Consider the following 24328-nt stretch of genomic DNA (forward strand, 5'->3'; position numbering starts at 1 on the left):
TTAAAACTAATAGGCTATTTATCAAGTAATATTTAAATTTATGAATATATTCCTTATTTGAGATGTATAAATCACTATAGGTCATCTTACCAGAAAAATATAGCCAATCATAATTTAGATGATTGCCAGATGCACATTTGTTTATATTAAATTAAAAAGCGCTGACATACGTCCGCAAAAAATTCATTTCGAATTGTAGCTGACTCAAAATGTAAACAAATACATTCAGTTTATATGATTTCATTTCATTTATCAGTTAAATTGAATAAGGAATATTTTTAAAATTAAAATTATTTTTTATTTTTAATTTTGTAAATTAGTATTAGTAATATTGGTTAATGTTACCTATGGTTCCAAGATGGCGGCTCGTCTCTGATTCCAGCAAATAGAAGAAGGGAAACAGTGGGGACGCACGGTCTAACCTAACCTAACCTATTTTAATAAATTACCATAATTATTACCAACAAAATTATTAGAATAGGTTAGAACGTGCGTCCTCACTGTTTCCTTGCTGGAATCAGACGAGCCGCCATCTTGGAACCATAGGTAACATTAACCGTAATGTTACCTATATAAATGAATATACTGTATTTTATTTTGTTTATAATTTATTTTTAAAGATAAAAATATTAGTTTACATAATTAATGAAACTTGTGTAAATAAAAACAATAATAGATGTTTTCAAGTAAAAAGTTAATTCATTACGTTTATATAAAAATTATAAATATTATTTTCATAATTTCTTAGAATGAAATAAGCATCTTCAATTAAATCATCTTTAAATTTAACCGATGATTCCTATATACCGTGAACTTTTCTTCGCGGATTTGTAGTCCAGTATAGTCCATAAATTTACAAAATACCTGTATGCTTTGTACATACTTTAAATTCCAAATGTGTGACACGTAATAAATACTTGCCAGACAAAATTTTCTTTGCTAATTATTTTTTTCATACTAGTGGGCTTCACTTCACTGGCCAGCATAAATGGCCCAAACCTACCTCGCCCACTTGTGCCCAATATAAATTGTTTACAACAAAAATTTCAATAATAATAACTTTAATGTAAAAAAATCTTTTTGTTTTTTAAATAAAAATTCTTTCCAACAGCATTTTTAATTAATTTCCCTTTCACTTTGAATTCTGATTCCTATCTTTGATCTATATTTTATACATTTTTATAGCACTACGTCTACGACTAAACTATGGCCTATCTATGTATATTCAAACATGATCGAAACTTTGGTAACAGAGATAAAAACTACTGTTTTCATCAGGTGTTAACGGTCCCTGTTCTATAATATTTGTTGATTTATTTTCCTGTATTCTTTCGAACTTTCTGTGGATTTTCCGCTAGTAATTTTGATGTCGAAGGACGAAATCATCCGAAGTATGATTTCGTCCTTCAGTCCTTTCCGTCCTTTCGTCCTTCCTTTATTTTTATGAGAAGATATTATTAAAATTTGTAGTAAGTTTTTACGACTATATAAAAAAAAATTCATGTTGAATTTACTTAATTCCAAGTTTTATTCGAGATCAATTCGCTTCATTCCTGTGAAGACTTTACCGTGTACCGTTCATTACTAGTAAAATTTTATGTAGGGACCATTCAAGTATTACGTCAGCAGTTTACGTGGAGGAGGGACTCGTTTGAATCTGACAATTGCTGACGATGGGGGAAGAGGGGATGAGTCTTGGATGACGTAAGATTGTACCCGTTGTTTATTTTTCTCAACAATCATCACAAAATAATTCCTACATACATGTCCTCACTTAATCTTCGGCGATAGATTCTTGGAAATTGTGACGTTAAACGAAACGACGTATAACAAAACCGAGTTTACCATAGGCTAAATGATATAAATAAGATTTAATTTGTATTAATATCATCCTAATCGGATCGTGTTTGCAACTTCCAGCATTGTTTTCTACCTCATAAAAAATCTGTTTTATTGTTTACAAAGAAAATGCGTCAACAATAATTGTTAATGATTACAGATGTATCATAGAAGAAATTCAATGACGTTTAGTGAGGAATTTGCTGTATTTGCGAACGGTTAAAACTTCTGGCATGGTGTCATAATTAGGGGAGGAGGATACCTTGTTTTCTGACGATGGTGAATGGACTTGAATGAGAAAGAACTTAGTAATGAAGGGAGATCAAAAAATGGCAAACTTTGTTGATGTAATGCTTTAACGGTCCCTTATAATCAAAATTAAAAGTGAGAGGATTATGAGGTTTTGTGTAAAAATAATTTTTTTTCTTAATATGTTACTTTTTATTTATATTCGATAGTTTCTAAGGAACTTATATTTCTCCCCGAGAAGGTTTTTTGATCGTGGACAGTACATTAGAAGTAAACTGTCGTTTGTTATTTATAAATTAAGTATATGGATCTTAAATAATTCTAAAATTATTAGTATTAAGAAAAATCGAAATGTACGGAATAACGATAGTCTATATGTCTGTATGGAATAATTCTCGACTCTAAAAACTCGACTCCAATTTATTTGAATTAAATTTGCCAAAAAATCAATTATTAGAAAATCACCAGATAGAAATATTTTTATAGATTGTTTCTATTTGTAATCATGTACAGTACTTTGTAAACTAAGATGAATCGTCTATAAGTAACAGATATGTATTATATCAATGGTGCGGCTTCTTTATATTGTTTAAAAATCAATTTCTTTAAAAAAAGATCCTTCTTTTTAAAAAATAATTGATAAACTTCACAGTTAAGAACGATAAGTTCAACCGTTGTTATTTTATCTGGACCGCATTTCATCAGAAACAAAAACTAGTGGGTGTTATCTTCGTTATTCTTTATTTTACTATGCATTTCGGGTGTAAGACTTTGGTATAACATGCTCCCCTCATCAGGTGTTACATTTCTACAAGTGGTAGAAACACATTTATTACAGTAATTATTGTAGTGGAATTATTACAAGTTACAAGAAGTTTTTGTCTCTGATAAAATGCGGTCCAGATAAAATAACAACGGTTGAACTTTTCGTACTTAACTGTAAAGTTTCATCAATTATTTTTTAAAAGAAAGATTTTTTTTTAAAGAAATTGATTTTTTAACAATAAGATGAATCGTTTTGATAAATTTTAAAAAACATTATGAACTATTTAATTAGGAGAAACAATGTCTGTCGATCTAGTTAGGACAAGATGCATCTACACAAAATAAAAATACAATTCATTAGATTTCATCATTTTCGAATTTTGAATTAATAATTTTTGTAAATTGTTTGAGAATAGAATTTCGAAAAAAATTTAAGAACTCGTGGATCAAAATATAATTTATTTATTATAATCTATTTTTTATTTGCTATAACATAATTCTATTTGTTATTTGTTTATATTAATATAAACATTGTATAGTTCATTAAGTTTGTGTTAAATAATATCGCATATTACTACATTATTATTTATAATTGTATATTATTTATATAAATAAACATCATCAGCTAACCCGTTAAAGCAATACTCTAACCAAAGCCGAATTGTCGGGCTAGAAACGGCTACAATAATAAATAATTATTGTAGCCGTTAATAAATAAATAATAATTATATATTATTTATTTATTGTTATATTAATGTTATATAAATAGTTGAATAAAGCATTATATAGATTATCATTAAATTAAGAATAATTTTTATTAAAAAGATAGAAAATATTATGATCTACCTGTTACTGTTACTAATCTTAGATCATGCCTGTGTATTAACTTTATTTCTCAGTACGTACCTGAGAAACTTTTTTATAATAATGAAGCGTGTGCAATTGTCCTCAAGCAATAAGAATACATTTACGTTATTGAACTAGGGACAATTGTTACAAGTTGTTTTATTTGTCCTCGGAAGAAATCAAACTAAATCTGCATGTTAATTATTTTAGTCAATAAGAATAATCTTCATGTGGCCCCGAACTCCAGAATTAAATTCATTTTGCTTATTTATACTTGAATGAAACGAATCTTTGTTCGATTGTATCTATTAAAGACAATTATATTAATTTATATACAGTATATACACTGATATTATATAATGTATGGAAATGATAACATATGTTGTTTTCAATGGATTAAATTTCCAACTTTCATAGTTTATATAAATAGGTGATGCTATTTTTTAAGTTTCGTTGTTTTGTAATAATAAGTCTTTACTATTTTAAATATCACAATAAAAAAGGCACAAATTCTGAATTTTATTTCAAACATTTATTATTAAACCAAAAAAAGTAAAGTAATTAAAAATAGAAAAGGACGAAAGGTTTAGTTCAGTTCCGACAAGTAACTTAAGTTTATTATTAGTCGAAATTATAACAATATACACTAAAAAATTATATCAATGCATCTAAATTGGACACATTGTTATGGAACCAAGGATGTCCAACAAAAAGAGGTTTACTGTATATAATTAGCTTTATTTTTCGTTCATTATGGATGAGCCTCATCTACAGTTGATCGTTTAGAATGGATGAAGTATGAAGAACAATATTTCATTTCGAATATCTAAAAAATAGAAATTTTATTTAGATTAGAGCTTAAAGCCTTCTAGGCAAAGGAGAACTTCTTATCTTTTGGTCATCCGATCGATTAATTGTACAGTGCATATCAATTCAAGATAATTATCAAATATTTATCGCTATTCGAATATTTTAGCATATTTTAATTTATCCAAAACATCTAGAACAGGGGTGGCGAACCTTTTTGAGCTCGCGTGCCATATAGTAAGCATACTTAGCTTTAAAGATGTTTATGCGTGCCAAAGTTTTAGACTTCGAATAACGATATTTATACAAATTAAACGAATATGCTTTAATTAGAATAAATGTAAAAAATCTGATTGAAAAAAAAAAGGATAATCCGAAAGGATGATTAAGAAAAAGACATATCATAAATCGATATCATAAATCATATGATACGTTACGTGCCAGATTACTTTTCCTTATGTGCCACTTTGGGCACACGTGCCATAGGTTCACCACCCAGTGGCGTAGCTAGGGGGTGCGGTAGGTGCGGTCCGCACCGGGCCCCTGGAAAACGATAGGCCCATGGGGGCCCCAAAATCACGAAAAAAGTACCGAAAAATTTTTTCAGGGGCCCACAAATCTGGTTCCGCACCGGGCCCGGAGAATCCTAGCTACGCCACTGTTACCACCCCTGATCTAGATTTCAATTTTTTTTTTTTTTCGAATAGATAATTCCGCAATTGTTAAAAGTGTACTTTAACTTGTAAGTGACTGAAATTGTTAGTAAATAAGAAACAATGGCATAACTGTTATTTGTGGAACCTGTGTAATTGCACAGGGTTCTCAAAGCGACTAGGGCGGGCCCCTGGAACTCGGACATGCTGAGAGTTTTCACAAAAATCAATCTTTTAACTAAGAACGAGCACGAAGTTACAGAGGCAAAGACGCTAGAGACATTCCATTTCGTCTTGTTAAGTTAATGTTCATACAGTACTAAAAACTATTAACTGTTTCGAAGATGCTTGAACTATCTTGACAGAAGCTAATTAAAGGTGCTACCTTTCTGAAAAACTGCAAATAAAATTTCTCTCAATCAAGAGGAAAAATCAGTAATAATCATAAGCAAATCATAGAAATACTCGAAATTTAATTTCTCAAATTTCGACTATTTACGCCTCTACAATATTCCAGGAGGGACACGTGAGTAAATAATGTCGGTATTTCAATGAATTATGAAAAGACTAAAGCTTCTCCCGCGATCTGGTTTATCATTTTCATTCCCAACACGAGTGCTCGCGTTCAGGTCTGGCTTAGAGAAAGATATTGCCAAAAGAATTAGTGGGTCTACTTCTAATCGGAAACCATGCGTTTGTACCCAGCTTTTCAGATGTCTGCACAACTTTTTTCTTTTCTTTTTTTACGATATTGTAAAAAATGCCAATACAGCTTCTATGGAAAGTTCATTTTCTAAACTAAAAGTTATTTAAAAAAAAACTATTTCAGCAGTTCAATGACCGAAAAGACTAAGTGGTAGCATTACTTTCTATCGAAAATTCGAAAGCGAAGGAACGGCTTGTCCAAAGCAGTGGATTTATCAAGTCCAGAAAAATTTTAGGTAGCCATTGTTCGTCACAAAATAGGTGAGGGGCATACTGTACTAATGTAGTTTGTTACTTGCAAAATGAGTAAACTACTTATCACTGTGACTTTAAGTTTATTAAGCACTGCTGCAAAACTTACATAAAGTTCAATGGGGAGCCAGTTTTAGAAATGTTGCACATGGGCCCACTCATGTATAGTCACGCCACTGATAAGAAGCATTTATAATATAAATCCTAGTGTTTAAATTAAAAAAAGAAAGACATCAAAATCCATATCAAACGATCAGTCGGAACGAGAGAATATTTGTTACGATGCCGAAGGGCATGATCCCAGGATCACGCCCTTCGATTTCATAATAAATGCTCTGGCATATAAGCTATAAGGATACATTTAATCTGCCTTTTAGTGATTTTCAATTTCATTCTAAGAATTAAGTTCAGATCCCAAATGTATTTTTTCTTGTCTTCTTACTTTCTTGGAGATGTGATATATACAATACGGTTTATACTCTGATTGCTCCTTCTAGAGCTTTTATTTATCTCCAACGATATATTTTATAAATAATATAATAGATATATTTCTCTAATATCTCATTAAAATTTCTTAACTTCTACATTAATATTGAATACATAAATATTTTTAAGCTTCACTTTTTGAAAAATGAAGCTTTAAATTAAAAATCGTCTCGTATTTTAATAAAAGTTATCAATATTATTTTTTATGTTTCATCACTTAATTGTTAATAATTTTTAATTAAGAAAAACAAGAGATAAGAAAAATAACATTAAAATAAATTAATTGAGATAAAGAAGCTACATGAAAAATTCTGTCAACAATTCTGTCAACAAAAATCGTCAACAAAATAAATGTTTGAGGAAGATTAAAATTTTGATGTAAACTTCAAATATTATGACATACTACTAATTTACATCAATTTAAATGTTATGCAAAATTATAAATCTACGAGTTTTTAATGAAAAAATATTTTTTGCAGACCAGTAAAACATAGCCCACTTGTTACTAGACGTACAGTGATTACTACTACAACAAAAAAGACACCAAGCAAGCCGGTCCCATCAAGTACCTTTGCAACTAAAGATTTAGATGATTTAATGGCTTGTTTAACAGATTTCCAGGTAACTTTTATCTTAATGAAAATATTTTATTATTGAAAAATTATATCACTGAGCAAAAATATTATTGACTATGTTATTTCTGATATATTACAAATATGTTAAATTTCCTTCAAACCTTACATATTTAGGAAATATAAGGTTTGAAAGAAGCCTCACATGACATGATAATGTAATGTAAATTTCTCTAGATCTGCTATTTATGCTTCTTGACATATATAAATTGCTAGCAGTTCGCTTTCAATGTCAAAATAGCTGGCACCTTTTATGTCCTTGAAACACAATATTATGGAGTTTTTCGCTATCTTATTAATTATTTTTTAAATTTATATTTGATGAAATTCAGAAAAGAGTAATTATTACTCACAGAATCAATTTAAATGAATGTGTATGTTTTTATTAATCATTTTTAATTGTATAATTCTGAATTATTCTTGACCGCTTTTCTTCTTCGTTAATAACAAAATTTATAACTTTTATTATTAAATAATATGTATGGAGCGAGTTAATAACAAAAATATATCTGTCATATAATGTAATTCTACAGTTCTGACTTTCAAGTAATTCCATGTGCTGAAGTTGAAGTTAGAAAAATCATTCCCATCCTCCACCCACTGCTACTCTAAAAATAGTATGCATGCTTGCTCTACAGCTGTTATTTTGAAAGTGATGTATCCATGTGCAGCCTCCTCATTCACACTTGTCTTGTCAGTATGAGATGAAAATAATCCGGATTATTTAATACCTTTTTACAAGAGATAAGCAGTTTACGATATATCGGCAGCAAATGGCAGAAAATAAGTAATAGTAATTGCTATAATAGGTATTAGCTACTCGTAAAAGATATCAGATTTTTAAAACTATTCTCTAAACCCCCCTATAATATAGTAGGCATTTCCCATTTCATTTTTGTAAGATGTTGAGAGAGAAATTTTTGGCACGTTTCGGAGGGTGGGAAAATAATCCTTACATGCATTAAAGTGCTCTTTTCTGCCAACTTGGGTCGTTCCAGCCCAGTTCCAGATCTCCACCACTAACTATCTCTGAAGTTTCCACCCACACACCTTCTCGGGATCCAAAGATCACTGACGAGGAACAGTTGCATTCTATGTTAGATGATCTTCAGTCTAACATGAGCCAACAAGGAGCAGACACTAAAACTTGTGCTTTCTGCCTGAAATCCATCAGTGGAAAGGTAAGATCCTGTTTACTTAATATTGAATTAGAGTTAAAACATACCAGATAAAACTATATACAAATTTTAATGCATAATAAGTTTTTAAACAATTACTCAATAAATTTAAAATTAAATGAAAAAAAAATCAAATTAAATGTCATCACAAGCTCGTTTCACTTGTTAATGTCTTTTATTTAGGCAGTGAATGCTTTGGGCAAAACTTGGCATCCAGAACATTTCACTTGTTATCATTGCAAACAAGAATTAGCAAACAAAACATTTTTTGAAAAAGAAGGTAGAACATATTGTGAAGGCGATTATCATAAGATTTTTGCACCAAAATGTGCTCATTGCAATGGACCCATTTTAGACGTAAGTCTTTTTCTAATTTATTAAAGCTTTAATTTTAAATTTGTCATTCAGAAATATAATTAATTAAGAATATAATCATATATTTTGGTTAATAACTAAAAAAATATAAAAGAAAAGACTTCAAATGTTCTATATTTCTCTTGCTCATATGGAAAAACCATAGAAATTTTTTAAAAACTGGCTTTATTAAATCCCGAAATACTATACCGACATGGGTAATTCCTATATAAGGTAAGAGTAAATATAATTTTGTACTGCACCAAAAATGTCTTTTCCTGGTTTTTTTCTGTTGGCACTAGCACAAAATTTATCATCTTTTACCGACTTAAGTGGTGTATGCGGAAGATTAATTAATTAGATTTTAAAATTATTTTATGTACTTTCTGCAGCGTAAATAAACATTTAAATTTAAGACTTTGTTTTGAAATGATTTTTAAATTTATTATTAATTTTATTGTTAGTTTTTAAAATAAATTTTCGTGTAATTTATGATTTATTTAAAGGAATATTATTAGATTCGTGAATCGTATAACTTTTTATTTAATATTAAATATTTTTAAAATAGATTATTGATGATATTTTAAAAAATAGATATTAAATATCATTTAATATAAAAATTTAACGAGTTTAAATTGTTTATAATATAATAAAGACATTCATTCTGTTATTCCGAAATTTCTAGGGAAATTCTAGGGAATTCGAAAATAATTTTATCGGTGCATTAACCTCGTTCCTATTTCAGTCCTATTGTTATACTATTGTATATGAAAGGATTTTACGTATTTTCAATTTGCTAAACTTTCATTAATTTGAGTTTTAAAAATTAAACGATAAAACGCCATTAAATAAATGACGTCACTTTTTCGCGAAAGTGAATTGCGACACCAAGCGATTGTTGAGTTAACTGTGCGTAGATGTGTTTACCGATTGTCGTGGTAACGTTTTGTTACGTTTCGAGGACGTTTTCGTTATGTTTAACGTTGGCTTTAAGCAGCTATGGCCAATAATAGATATTGTGTAGATTATGCTAAACGAGGCACCGCTTCCTGTAAGGAATGTAAGGAAAAAATTGATAAAGGATGCTGTAGAATTGGTAAAGTCGTGCCAAATCCTTTTACTGATGGAGAAGGTGATATGAAACAGTGGTATCATGTAGCTTGTATGTTTAAGCAGCTATCGAGAGCTCGAGCTACTACGAAGAAAATAGAAAGACCTGCAGATTTAGAAGGATGGGAAGATCTAGAAGAAAACGATAAAGATGAGATACTTAAACACATGCAACCCTCAAAGTCTCCTCCATCTCCAAGAAAAAAGCAAAAGTTTGACGATACAGTCAATGCCTTTAGTTTAAAAAAAGAAAATCCGAAAATAGTTGGAAACAAAACAAAAGGCGATTCTTTTAAAGATTTTCGACGTTTATGTGCTAATATTGCCGAAGAATCAAGTTACCTAAAAAAGTCTCAAGCAGTTAGTGATTTTCTCAAGGCGGATCCAAATAGAGATCTTTATCTTTGGGTTAAAATGCTGTTACCGGCTGTAAACAAGAGAATATATAATTTGCAAAGCAAGCAGTTAGTAAAATTATTTAGTCAAATATTCGGAACTAATCAAGAGAGTATGCTCGAAGATCTAGAGAACGGAGACGTTGCCGAAACGATTAGAATATTTTTCGAAGAATCTGAAGGTTGTCAACCAATAAAAAAAAGCAATTTAACCTTAAAGGAAGTTGATAAATATTTGGGAGAACTTTCAAATGTGACAAAAGAAGAAGAGCAAACTAATATATTACAAAAAATTACACAGAGGTGTACTGGAAATGATTTAAAAATGATAATTCGTTTGATTACGCACGATCTGAGGTTCAATGCGGGACCTAAACATATTTTAGATGGCATTCATCCTTCTGCATATGAAGCATTTCAGGCATCGCACGATTTAAAATCTATTATTCAAAGAATTAATGAAGAAGGAAAAAATGAAGAATCTAGTCTTTCTAAACAATTGACAGTTTTGACTCCTGTTCGACCAATGCTTGCCGAACCTTGTCGTTCTGTAGAACAAGCCTTTAAAAAATGTCCAAATGGCATATATGCTGAGATTAAATATGATGGAGAACGTGTTCAAGTTCATAAAAAAGGTGATACATTTACATATTTTAGTCGAAGTTTAAAACCTGTACAACAGCATAAAATATCACATTTCAAAGATCACATAGCTAAAGCTTTTCAACAAGGAAAAGACTTGATTCTTGACTCTGAAATTCTGCTGTTAGATACAAAAACAGACAAACCATTGCCATTTGGTACTTTAGGTGTTCACAAGAAGACTGCCTTTAAGGATGCAACTGTTTGTTTATTTGTATTTGATTGTATATATTACAATGGAAAAGATCTAATGGATTGTCCCCTTAAAGAAAGACGAAAAATTCTGCAAGAAAATATGCAAGAAGTTAAAGATCACATTAAGTTTTCTGAAATGAAATTTATTAAAACTCAAAAAGAATTAAATGATATGATGACATCAGTATTCAAACAAGGATTAGAAGGACTTGTTTTAAAAGATCCATTGAGTACTTATAAACCAGGAAAACGACATTGGCTGAAAGTCAAAAAAGATTATCTTCATGAGGGTAGCATGGCTGACAGTGCTGATTTAGTTGTTTTAGGTGCATATTTTGGTACTGGTAGTAAAGGTGGAATGATGTCAATTTTTTTAATGGGTTGTTTCGATAAGACATCCCAGAAGTGGTGTACAGTTACTAAAGTACATGGAGGACATACTGATGCAGTTTTAGAAAAATTACAAACAGAATTAGACATGGTGAAAATTAACAATGACACAGATATCCCTCATTGGTTGAATGTTAAAAAATCTTTAATTCCAGATTTTGTTTGTAAAGATCCAAAAACATCACAAGTATGGGAGATTGCAGGAGCAGAATTTTCTAAAGCTGAAGCTCATACAGCAAATGGAATATCAATAAGGTTTCCTCGTGTTACTTTAATTCGTTATGATAAAACTTGGAAAGATGCAACAACTTTAGAAGAGTTGGAAGTCCTATATGAGAAGTCTAAACAAACTGCTGATTTTGAAATACTAGATAACGATAAAGATAATTCGGTATTAATGAACAAAGAAAATACACCAAAAAAAGGAATAAAACGACATTGTTTGGAAGATTCTAATTCACCTAAAAAAGTGCTTGTAGATATATTTACTAATGTTAAGTTATATATTCCTGAAGATGTAGATAATTATGAAACACTGAAGAGATATTTCATAGCATATGGTGGCATTTTACTTCAGAATCATGAAATTAAAAAGTCAACACATTTTCTTGACATTGTTAATTCAAATCCACCAAAAAATGCTATTATTATTGTTATTGACTGGCTATGGGATAGTATTAAACTGCAAGAACGTTTACCTGTTGAACAATATAAGCCCAATTTTTAAAATAATTTTATCCTTAAAAATTTTTGTTTATTGAATCCATCAAAATTGCAGATTGATCCATAAATCCAATTAATTTTTGTTGATTTTGAAATATGGAATTTTGTAAAATCATGAAACTAAATTAAATGTAATAATAAAATTTTAAAATTTATTTTTTGAAATATAAATGCAAAAGTTTCAAATTTTATTATTTGAATAAAAAGTTTTACGAAATTAAAAATATTAAAAAATGATTTCAAAATAACATACGAAGTAACGCTACAAATTTTAGGATAATAATAATTACTAATTTCTGTCAGTATTAAATAGAATAAGAGTTATACTAATTTATAACAAACTTTTTAAAATTTTAATTGTTTGTCATAATAGTATAGTGTTTGAACATGAACATGATTAAGTGAGAAATGCAGAGAAAGGAAAAGTTTTTGATCATTAGATGGAAGAAAGTTTCTTCTGGAGATTGATAAATGATTATGGAAATATTACTCAAATTATAGTAAATCTTAGAAGAGTGATAATCCAGATTAGTGATTGCAAATGGTACTTTTGACTATTTAAAAAGCAATTTATGTAATCAGATACTATAAGATTTTACAATCTTAGAAGGATTCTTAGTTCAGACAGACAGGAATTAAATTAGAGCTTTTGAGATAAAAATTTTAGGTTAACAAAAAAAATTGAATGGAAGTTTTCTAATAACATGGATCAAGTAAATAATAAAGTTAAAAAAGATATAAAAAAGTTTTAAATTTTATTATTGGTAGAGCTAGAGAGGCCATAAAAGTTTGTGTGAAGAATTCATAGGGAGATTAGCTATTGAAATCAGTTTTGATTTTTATCTTGTTGATTCTTTAGACAGTAATTTTGAAACATTCAGATTTGTTAAATATTGTGTTCAAAATTTATTGTTTTGTTTGTAGATGTTTATTTTAAATTGTTTTCAATTTTTTAAATGCTTTATATTTGTAAGCATGATTTATTTTGATCAGGTTTTGTAAAACATACAAAAGGAACATTTATAAGCTAATTCTTAAAATTAATTACAAGAAGTTTGAGAATGGTTGGCGTAAAAGATTTGTTCTACAAAGGTGTAAGCCAAATATTTAAAATAATAACAATACAATGCTAGCAAATGCTCTACTATATGCTAGTATATTCATTTCATATAGAAATTGCTTTTATCTTCATAGAAACTGTTTAACAACAGAAATTTTTAAGAAATATTTTACATTTCATTTTATTTCACTATAATTTAAAAAAACTGTGTAAATTTATAAAAAAGTTTAAAAATTTTAAGTGAGTGATTTTTGTAATTTAAATTTAAATATGATTATTTTGTTGTACACTTTGAACCTTTATATTGAATCTAACTCAAGATGATTTGAATGATAAGAGTGAAAATACTCATCAGTTTTTGGCTTATTTAAGCAATTTAAGAAAAAGTATTGTCAGTAAATCTGTAAATACACTGCTGAACTTTTTAGTGTGAAAAAGTGCTTTTTATAATTTTTATTGCTTAAATTATTTTCTAGACAAAGAGTTTCTTTGAAAAATCAAGCTCAGATATTATTTATTATAGAAATAATTTATTAAAATTAGAATCTCTTAATTGAAAGATAATTTATGAAATATGTCTAATTTAATGTTGACAATTTTAATAATAATACTTTCAAAACTTGTAATTTCCCAAACATAATAAACAAATAAAATAATTTAGTATGTAAATCTGAAGTGTTGCTTTAAATTAGTACGTTGATATTAAAAGAGTAAATTTATGTAAATTTTCTAATAAAATATTGATATTAGGAAATTTGAATATTGTAATTTTCAAAACTTTATTCAGTTGGTTTTCTTGTTACATTAATTTTTACTTTGAAAAACATTGAAATTATATTGATAATTTCAGAGATGTGTCACAGCTTTGGATAAAACGTGGCATCCAGAACATTTCCTCTGTGCAAAATGTGGAGGAAAATTTGGTGAAGATGGCTATCATGAGAAAGAGGGAAAAGCATATTGTAAAAGAGATTATTTGGATTTATTTGCACCTAAATGTGGTGGATGTAAGGGACCGATAACAGAAAATTACATTTCTGCTTTGGATAAATCTTGGCATCCAGATTGTTTTAAGTGCAGGGTATGTATGATCTTAAATTAATATTATTTAAAAAAGATCATAAAGTATTAATATTAACAGAATATTTTAAGCTATTTCGCTATTACTTCAAATCTGAATGTAAAATAAATATTATTTAAGAATTTTTAAAATTATTAAATATTCTACATTATTATATTATTGTAAATACCATGATATACAGTAAATATTAAAATTTTAAATGATAATTTATCATTTTTATAATATAAATTCAATTCAAAATGCTTTTCTTATAGTGAAAACTTTTTACAAAAACTCAAGTGCTTTTTGTTTTACAAGCAGGATAAAGTGCAGTCAGTCAGACACTGGATCGGAAAATTTCCTTTTTACAAAAAAACCTTCCGAAATGCTTAAACTAAATGTGTATTGAAGTTTTAACAAAAAGTGTTTTAATAATTTACAAGCTTTTAACTGTCTTAAAAGAACATAACAGGCAGAATGCAAAGAAAGGGAAAAATCTGTAATCATGCATACACCCATTCTGAGAAACTATGTTTAAACATCACTCAAAATTGGCTAATGTGAAATACAGAACAGAAGTTAACTGAGGAGGGGCATTGTGAGCCCAAAACATGTAGCAACTAGAAAAGAATAAATAAAGGATGAAAAGCTGCCCAGTGTCTAATGGACTGCACTTTATCATGCTTGTGAAACAAAGACATAGAACGACACAGTTTCAAATTAGTAGTCAAGTGCTTTTGGTTTAAATGCACATCATCAGAAATCAATATAAGAAATAAAGATGGAGAGATATCATATTAATGGGATAATAAATAAGAAAGTGGCCACTTCAATATAATACAAATACATACAAGTGTTACAATAAGAACTTTCACTGACAAAATAATTAGATGAATAAAGGACTTGAGTTTTTAAAAAGTTTTAGATCCAGGAAGAGCAGTTTGAACTGTGTTATTATAAATAGAATATCACTTAAATAATTCAGTCACTATCAGGAATAAGAAAATATTAAACCATAGCTTATAACAAGAATTCTTTATTTGTTAAAAATATTTAAAAAGTCATATGAAATTATAAAGTCACCTTTTTTCAATAATTACTGTTAAAGGCTTTTAAAATCAAATTATTTTACTCTGAAGAAACTGCATTAGTTAATAAAAGTTAATTATATTACCAATTTTAAGATTGTATTTCTCTAGGAAAATGGGCAAATGCACAGGCATTTGCTCATATGTTTGAATAAAATCTTTCACTTAAGATGGAAGGAGAAAAATCATTTCAATGCTGTTTTGCTTCCATTTTTTCTAATTTGATTTAAATTTTATTTTAAAAAAATTATAAATCTTGAAAATGTCCTAGAATTATAATATAACAGCCAATCAAAATGATCTTACTAATTTTTTTATTTGCTTTTTTTGTTTTGATAATATTGGACTAAATCAAATTATTGAGTATTGTATAATACTCAAAACAGTAAACACCTGTTAACTCAGACCCTGCCACCTCTGACTTTGCATGTCTTGGAAAAATTTTACAGTAATTTAAAATTTAGCAATAATAGAAAAATTACAATTAATGAGTAATTATTATTATAATGAAGTTATGATTAATGAGTGCTTTTGGTTTCTTGAAGTCTTTGCAATATTGTGCATTATATTACTATAATTGGTAAATTACTGAAGACTATACAGTACATTACTGTCATGAAACTTTTTAAGTTCATTTCCAGTAATAATAAATTCAGAATATAATCTACTAAAGTTCAGTAAAATTTCTGTGTAGAGCTGATCATAGTAAATTACTATACTATATTTTCTCCACATTCTTATGTTTTATGTCATTGGAGAAAACACTCCATTAACTTAGACAGCTCTTATCTCCTATTACTCCAAAGCACAGGTTTACTGTACTTTTATGTAGTCCAGTTGTTTGTCTTCCTTTTATGTTTATATAGTATTTTCTATTTTAGAGGAAACATTTTTTATCTACTGTTACAACAATTTAATTATAAAGCTATCTTTATATAATAATTTTAATTACTAAATACAAATATTAAAACAGCTCCTTCCATACAAAAATATTAATAAATAAAAAGGTTAATACAGCTATAAAATAAAGCAGTTTCTCATTTGTTAATGTTAATTATTAAATCTATATGAATAAATTTAGATTTGTGTTATTAGCATCAAGTTTTATAGAAAATTAAATTTAATATTTAATATAAATCTAATATATACTGGAAAATCTGCCATATTTTTCCAACACAATATGAAATTAAAAACATGCTTTTGTTGTTTATGATTCTTTTAAAACATAATAAAACTAAATTTCTTTTCATAATTTTAATTTTCTATAAGATTTAACATATTAGTTACAATATTTAGATTTTAAAAATTAGTTTATCTTTCTTTTCATAATTTCTAATAATTTTTCTCTTTTTCTCTGTCACTATCAGAAGACACAGTAGCTATCTGAAGATTCAAATCTGTGTTCCAGCCGTCATTGCTTTGTATAAATCATCTATAAAAAAAAAACAAATACTTGTATTTACAAACGCAATAACTTTCCCTCAGCAGATGATCTCGCCCAGATGATTCATATAATAAAATCAAAATTTGTTTATCGAATGTTGTAATTTTAAATTTGAATAATTTTCTACTATCAAAAGTAATGTACATGTGGTAATAAAATCTGCATGTCACAAATTGTTTCCATTTTTATAAGTTACAGTTTCTTTAGTTATCAGTTTTGTCTTTATTTATCAGTGTTAATGATAAAAAGTTTTGCTTGAAATTTGCCATATTTTGTGCTTATAAATAATAATTTGTATTTGTAGAAAAATTATATCAGCAAAAAAAAATTTATATATATATATATATATATATATATAACAACAATTTGTTGCTTGATTTCATGTTTATTATGATACATAAAAATTGTTAAAATGAAACTATTATAATTTATATTTAATTAATTAAAACTGGATAACACTAGAATGATATTTTTTAATAATATACATATAAAAATTGCTAATTAAATATGTATCAATATGCTTTACAGTAAATGATTATTAAACTTATATTAATAATCTCTACAGTTTTGTTACTTGTGATTTGGTTAATTTAAATAGAATCTAATGCCTATTTTACTTCCATTATTTTTATTTAAATGTATTAAATTTAGAAAACTATAAATAACAAGAATTTCTCTTTATCATTATTTTATAATTATTATTATTATTATTTGTAATTTATCATGTATGGAACCATATCATAATATAAAAAAATTTTTTATTCTTTTGTTTTTATTATATTTTTTTATATTAGATTTATTATATCTTTTAAAATAAATTACTAAATCTAGAGATATTATAGATATATGACAGTGGCGTAGCGAGGGGGTGTATCATGCACCGGATGCCACTCACAGAGGGGCGCCCGAATGGTCTCCAAGACAAACTATATGTGTTTCTGGAGGGGGAGAGGGGTGCCAATAAAGTGTCGGGCGCCAGTTACGTTCGCTACGCCACTGATATATGATAAACACTTTTATATTTAGATATTTAATATTTTACATAGTTATTTTAAAGTTCTAAAATAATGTAATTAAGAATTATTTTATAAAAATTGTGCTCTACAGTATATATATATATTTATGTGGTAAAAAGGAGAAAAAAAACAAATTATTTTATTTAGAAAAGTTTGCAATTTTATAGAATCATTCTATTCTTAAAAGTTTCGATTAATAAAATAAAATAACTGATTTGAATTTAAATTTGCCTTAGTCAGAAAAGGATTATATTTTGATAAAAATATACTTAGAAATTTAATTTAGTGTCATTAATTGTATTTATAGTTTATTATTGCTTTTATAGTTTTGATGTTTATCTGAATTTTTACTTGATATTATCAATTATTTAATATTCTTTTGGAATAACTACTTTTAACAATGAGTAATATTTTTTAAAATAAAAAGTTTATTGAAAGTTTAAAATCATTTTATAAAGTAAAAATAATCAAGTAATGCGTGTCTATGAACAAAAATTTATTTCTTATATATTTTTTTTTTTCTTTGGAAAAATTAAACTTAATTTTAAAAAAAATAAAAAAGATAATAGACTGTAGTAGAGGATCATGAATTAAATTGATGTTAGAAAACTATAGTTTTTATTAAATTACTATTTGTAATAGCATGCATTTTCAAATGAAAACATTTAAAATTGTAGTTATGAATTTATGTGGATGAAATACTCAATTAATTGCCAAACTAAATCATTGTAATTAGTGATGAGTCATGATAAATGATACTCCTGATTCAAATAAACAAAAGACATGATTCTTTTAATTAATTTTAATGTACTTTTGAGCCTAAAAAACTTATACTTTATCTAATCAGATTTAGTAAACAAATATTTTTCAAAATATATTTTAAAATAACTTTATAATAAATATTAAGTTATAGGTTTACTTTGCATAAATTGATTGTTTCAGTTATGTTACATTTTATCCAATCTGTTTTTAGGAATTTTAAATTTCCATTAGGGAAAAAAGTATTGTGAATGAGTGGATCATTTAAATGCTACAACATCTGAGTATAATTTAGTTTTAAATGTTAGTATTCAATATTTTAAATAGCATTAAGTATATACAAATTAATTAATTATTAATATGCAGAGTCTGATTATTATTCAAACTGTAATTGTAAATGGAAATTTCTGTACAACCGGGTTTATTGAATGTTCCTCAATTCTATACCCTTATATCAACTTGGTATTAATTTAAATAACTGATATAAAGCTTGGTGAATGTTTAGTGTGTTGAGAATTTAATCTAATAATACCTTTTGTAAAGTGAAATTTATGATAAACTATACTTTATAAATAGGAATAATTTTGCAAATTACCAAAAAACATTTTTTTTTTTCAAAATTTTTATGATAGTAAATTAAGTCTTATCAAATTTAATCTACATTAATGTTTTTATGCAATACTACATTTTGTTTTAAAATATTCAAATTTATCTTATTGGCAAAATTAATAAAAGTATAATAATTAGATTGAAGATTTGTGTCAAATAGAATTCAATTATTCATTTCTATTTGATAAAAGTATATGTGTTATTAAATTATCTTAAAATTTTAAATACTACTTAAATTAGCCTTTAAATTTTTATTTTTCTATGTATGAAAATTATTTGTTTATTAATCCAATTTGAAACAAAATAAATAATTGAAACTGCTTTTTTTTATAAATACAGTGCAATCGCGTTTCAGACAGAAATTATATATTGTACAATTGTATAAATGAAGATTGATGTAAATTAAGATCAATTAATTTACAGTTTTTCAGTTTATTATATGCTAATAAATGCTATAAATAATTAACACAACATAATATAAATAAAATTAAATGAAATTGTTAACGAAAATTTACATATAATTGTAAGGATTCGTTGTTTTAAAATGATAACGCTAGATGATCACTCTACCGTATTTTCAAACACAGTGTAACTCATTTATTTATCATTTTATATGCTATTCCAATAGTTTAATAACGTTTTAATATCTTTAAATATCGATAATAACGAGGAAACTTTTCCATATAGTCTACTTGTAAATGCTTTTGTTTAACTTGCTTTCTATAGTCTTCAAATTTCATTCACTTCTAATTAAGAAAAAAGTCTGAAGTTTTGAGGACATAAGTAACCACTGATGACAATGCATTTTAATGTTTTAGGATGGATCTACCTGACCATCTTTCTCAACCGAAACCCTACAAATATAACCAAATGTAGAATTTAATCGTAAGGTGTGTAATGTAAATGCACCGTAATGATACACATGACGGGTGACTTCACACTCAATCTCAAAAATATGAGCAACAAAAGTTTAAATTTTTTAAAAAATATTAAAATTATTACCATTTATTGATTGTTTAATTTGTCATTTCTTTGTGAGAAAATATACTTAAAATTTAATGAATTTTTTATTGCTTATTTATAAAAATCCAGCAACTAGTTGTATAACTTTCCCGGCGAAAAATATTTAAGAAACAGCAAAGGTAACAGATTGATCCATGCGTAATTTTAATGAGATTTTATATTCAAATTTTATAGTCCGACCCATCCGAGATAAGACACTTATCCCCCCAGCTCTTACCATGCCAAATTTCGTTTTTTTTTTTTTTAAATCTTTTCTCATTGTGGGATACTAAACGAAATAGGTGCCAATATACACATGAAATTTTACTTTTTTGAGTTCAGGCGGTCTCAAAACGTCGAGCTTTGCAAAAAACTGGAGGGTCAATTATATGTCGTAGGCGAATTGGAAAATCTGTTTCGTTGTAAAGGGCGCCGTGATTTTACAATGAGCCTGGCAAATTGGAAAATCATCTATTCGCTATTCAGCCTGATATTTAGACATTTTAAAATCAGCCCATAGAGCTAGAGGCAATTAAGAAAGTGTTCAATTAGCCTGATCGATTCCAGGCTTATTGTAATACACCGAATATACGAAAGGCTTATAAGACAAACATCAGACAATGTCTAAGGAAGATTATTATTGTAAAGTAACTTTAAAATAAATAACATAATACAACATAATAATGAGAGAAAAATTAACAATATAAATTAATAATCAGGAATAATGAATAATAATTTTAATTGAAAAAATAATGATTGATTACAATATGTTTGTGATACGACAATGAATAATATAGAGTAACTGTGTTATATTGGAAATTAATAATACTGAATTTTTATAAAAATAATGTTAAATTGCTAGAAGACTTTTTGTTCAAAGTTAATTGTTTAAAAAATGGTGTAATAATTAGGAAAAATGAAAAATATTGAATTACAGCTTTCACTTGGGAAACAAACGTTTCATTTATTTATTTGCATACGATTAACAGATGTGACATTTTGATGTGTACAATTGGTTTACCTTCTTACACCCGCACTTTTTTGTTTGACATTGTGTTTTTGATATTATACACTTACAACTGGCCTCCAAACTTTAATTATTTTGCCACAGCTTCAAGTAGAGATGCATATTTTTCTAGTATGTCTTCAAGAATTTGCGTTCCAGAAATCTGGAAATCACTTCTACTGAACCAGGTCTTAATTATGCCACCCATTGTTCCAATTTGATAAACATTTTTTGCATCCAGAATATTTCCTATTACATTTTGGCAGTCTAATGGCCCTCAATCAACCTTCGGAACGTTCAATAAAGTTCCCAACTTTCGACAGGTTTGTGTTTTTTGTAGTAATTTCAATCATTTTTTCTTCTGCTTTTTTCTGGCCTCTGTGTGATTGTTGACGTTCCTGTGCAATTTTTTCTTGTCTTTTACAAGTGTCGCAAACATAAACGTCACCAATGTCTTTAGAGGTCCCTCCAGTGAGTGCTCTGAGCACAATTTTTATGAACTCTTGTCGCACATAATGAACATAATATTACTTGTGATTCATTCAGATCGCGTACACAAACAGAACAAGTCTCTTTCTCAAAATTTTCCTCTTAATTTTCGTTTACTTCCTCAACGGCTTCACGTTCTAAACTGCTTTCCTTAAGTTGCACCAAATCTTCACTATGAAGAGTTTGTAAAATTTTTGGTGAAACATTCGTCGTCCCTAATCCTAATTTTTGTTCCGATCCAAAGAGTACTGTATACGGACTTCTGCTTATAACTCGATGCTCAGAAGAGTTTTTTGCCACTGGACGAAATGGCAGCCTATAACTACCAGTATCATCCATCCACGCACGTAACATATTTTCAATATCCTGATTGCATCGCTCTACGCTCCCTTGGGATTGTGGGATCTTCCGTGCACTGTTTCACATTCGGGCTTTATAACTGAAAGTTGCTTAATGACATTAGTTGTAAACTCTCTTCCGTTGTCACTGTAAAATATAAGGCGTACCAAAGTCTAAAAATGTTTTCAGCAGTTCCAACGCAACTTTCGCTGCATGTTTTGTTTTCAAAGAGCAAAGAACACAAAATTTTGTCGCGTGATCTCGATAGTTAAGTAACCATTTGTAGTCTCTACAGGGAGTAGATTGAAAATTAATCAAATCAACTTGGCCCCGAAGATTGAAATCCTTCGTAATGATTGGCACGACGATGTTTTTGTGAAGACTTCTTCGAATTTCACATTTTACATAAAGATACAAATACCTTTAATAGCCGGTCTTAGGATGTAAAAAAACTTAATTTTTAGAACAAATAACATTTTATCACGATCTCCATGACCTGTTGAGCAATGATATTGAAGTAATTTACCAGAATATTTTTCAAAAGGAAGAATTACTACAACAGGATCGTCAATGCTTTTTCTTTTCTTAATTAAAACTCACTTTTCCCCGACTACCATTGTATCATACTTCCTAATTAATTCTTATTGCTTGCTACTTTTCTTCTTGTTCGGGTTTCTCGAATCTAAAATTTCTAAAATTACGTTGTCATTCTTACTACTGTATTCTTTCATCTTTTTCATTAAATTTCAACTTCATATAACATATTTCTTAAGAAAAAACACACAAAATTGCTGTGTCGAACTTATCGTACAGGAACACGCAGGTGTGCATCTTTTCGCCAAGTGTGTTCCTTTATGGTATGTTCGACATAGAAGCAATTTTGTGCATATTTTCCCAATGAACCTAGAAAGAACAAGAAGCAATGAAATATTAACATATTTCTTCTTCGGAGCCATTTATAATATCATTGTCCCGCATATTTTCTTCTCCAATAAATGTAGTTTCTGTGTCCATCTCCATTTCTCAGTCACTCTAAATACAAACACGACACACACACACACAAAATGAGATGTAATTATTTAAATTCTACTAAATGTTAAGTCAAAAAAGCAACTGCGACCGTTACATGCATGTTAGCAAACCTAAGCGAAACCATGTTTTAAAGGAATATTTGAAGACATGACCAATTGTACGGTACTAACACAAAAAGGGAAAGGGGCGTTATGCTAGCGTTGCAGAGAAGTAACATTAAATAAGCGTAGAATCATCCGGCTAATTGAACAAACTGAGGTTCTCTTTCTTAATTGCCTAAAGCTCTGGCCCTTTGACGGAGCCCTTTATAATGAGCCGGATTTTCCAATTCTTTTACGACATATACATAGTAACCGGGAAAGTAAAAGTACAATATGTCCCATCTCATTAAACTAAATTGTTTTGGGACAGTTCTGATGCGATGTTGGAAAGTATATCGAATATGATTTTCGAATATCCAATCTGTTACACTTTTGTAACATGAATACTGTATATTTTTACATTACTACACGAAATTGCTAACTTTATATTAAATACAAAATAATTCCTTATAAATTCTCTTTAATATCATTTTATGAACTATTGCTTAATCCGGATAAGTTCTATTCCCATTAAATACACACAAGTTCATTCGGAGTCTATATATTTTTTTCAGAATTTTACTTTTAAAAAATTTTGAATTATTAAAATCATCAGATAATAAAATTAACTAAAATAAATTCGGTTTAATATTAATACATAATCAGATTTCGTGCAGAATTTGAACTGTTTCAAGTGAATTGTAATCGATTATATTCGAATTTAGTTCTTGAATTATTTAAGGTATAAATATACAGGTGCGCCCAGAGAAGGCTAAAGCAACAAATTGCCCTAGGACCAGAGAAATTAGTAGCCCTATATTGCTCCATTCACTTCCTTTACTTTAATAAAATAGTTTAATTTTCTGTAGGGTCTAAATATTTATTTTGTTCCAGGCTCCCATTACCTTCCAGGCCCTGTAAATACATACTAAATATAGTGTAATGTTCATTAGAAAAAATACATTTTTTACATATTTTTAGACCAAGGAGATAATGTACTGTACTACGTATTTATAGCAGATATATTTAAAATATCGATCACGCTGTATAAGAGTAGCTTTAGCAAGATTAAATATTTTAAACAGAATAACATTATTATTTTCGATTTACGGTTATCCATTTC

The 24328-nt window shown here is 28.0% G+C and overlaps 2 protein-coding genes across 4 annotated transcripts in view; both read left to right on the forward strand.

The window, feature by feature from the left end:
* The window catches only part of LOC136986704 (paxillin-like), a 54930-nt gene that overhangs the window by 25710 nt on the left and 4892 nt on the right, over positions 1-24328 (forward strand). For 2 of the 3 annotated variants that reach the window (XM_067284288.1, XM_067284287.1), the window contains exons 5-8: positions 7082-7223; positions 8233-8415; positions 8596-8769; positions 14132-14362. In XM_067284288.1, coding sequence (XP_067140389.1) covers positions 7082-7223; positions 8233-8415; positions 8596-8769; positions 14132-14362 — 730 coding nt within the window. Of the gene's footprint in view, positions 1-7081; positions 7224-8232; positions 8416-8595; positions 8770-14131; positions 14363-16796; positions 17047-24328 lie in introns of those variants that run through there. The other variant, XM_067284289.1, reaches the window with a different exon arrangement.
* Positions 9479-12392, forward strand: DNAlig3 (DNA ligase 3). Its single transcript, XM_067284341.1, has one exon. It carries the CDS (start codon positions 9766-9768, stop codon positions 12223-12225), a length of 2460 nt encoding a protein of 819 aa, XP_067140442.1. The 5' UTR covers positions 9479-9765; the 3' UTR covers positions 12226-12392.

The sequence above is a fragment of the Centruroides vittatus genome, unplaced genomic scaffold (genome assembly GCF_030686945.1).
Source record: "Centruroides vittatus isolate TY-2023 unplaced genomic scaffold, ASM3068694v2 scaffold_1167, whole genome shotgun sequence".
Taxonomy (NCBI): Eukaryota; Metazoa; Arthropoda; class Arachnida; order Scorpiones; family Buthidae; genus Centruroides; species Centruroides vittatus.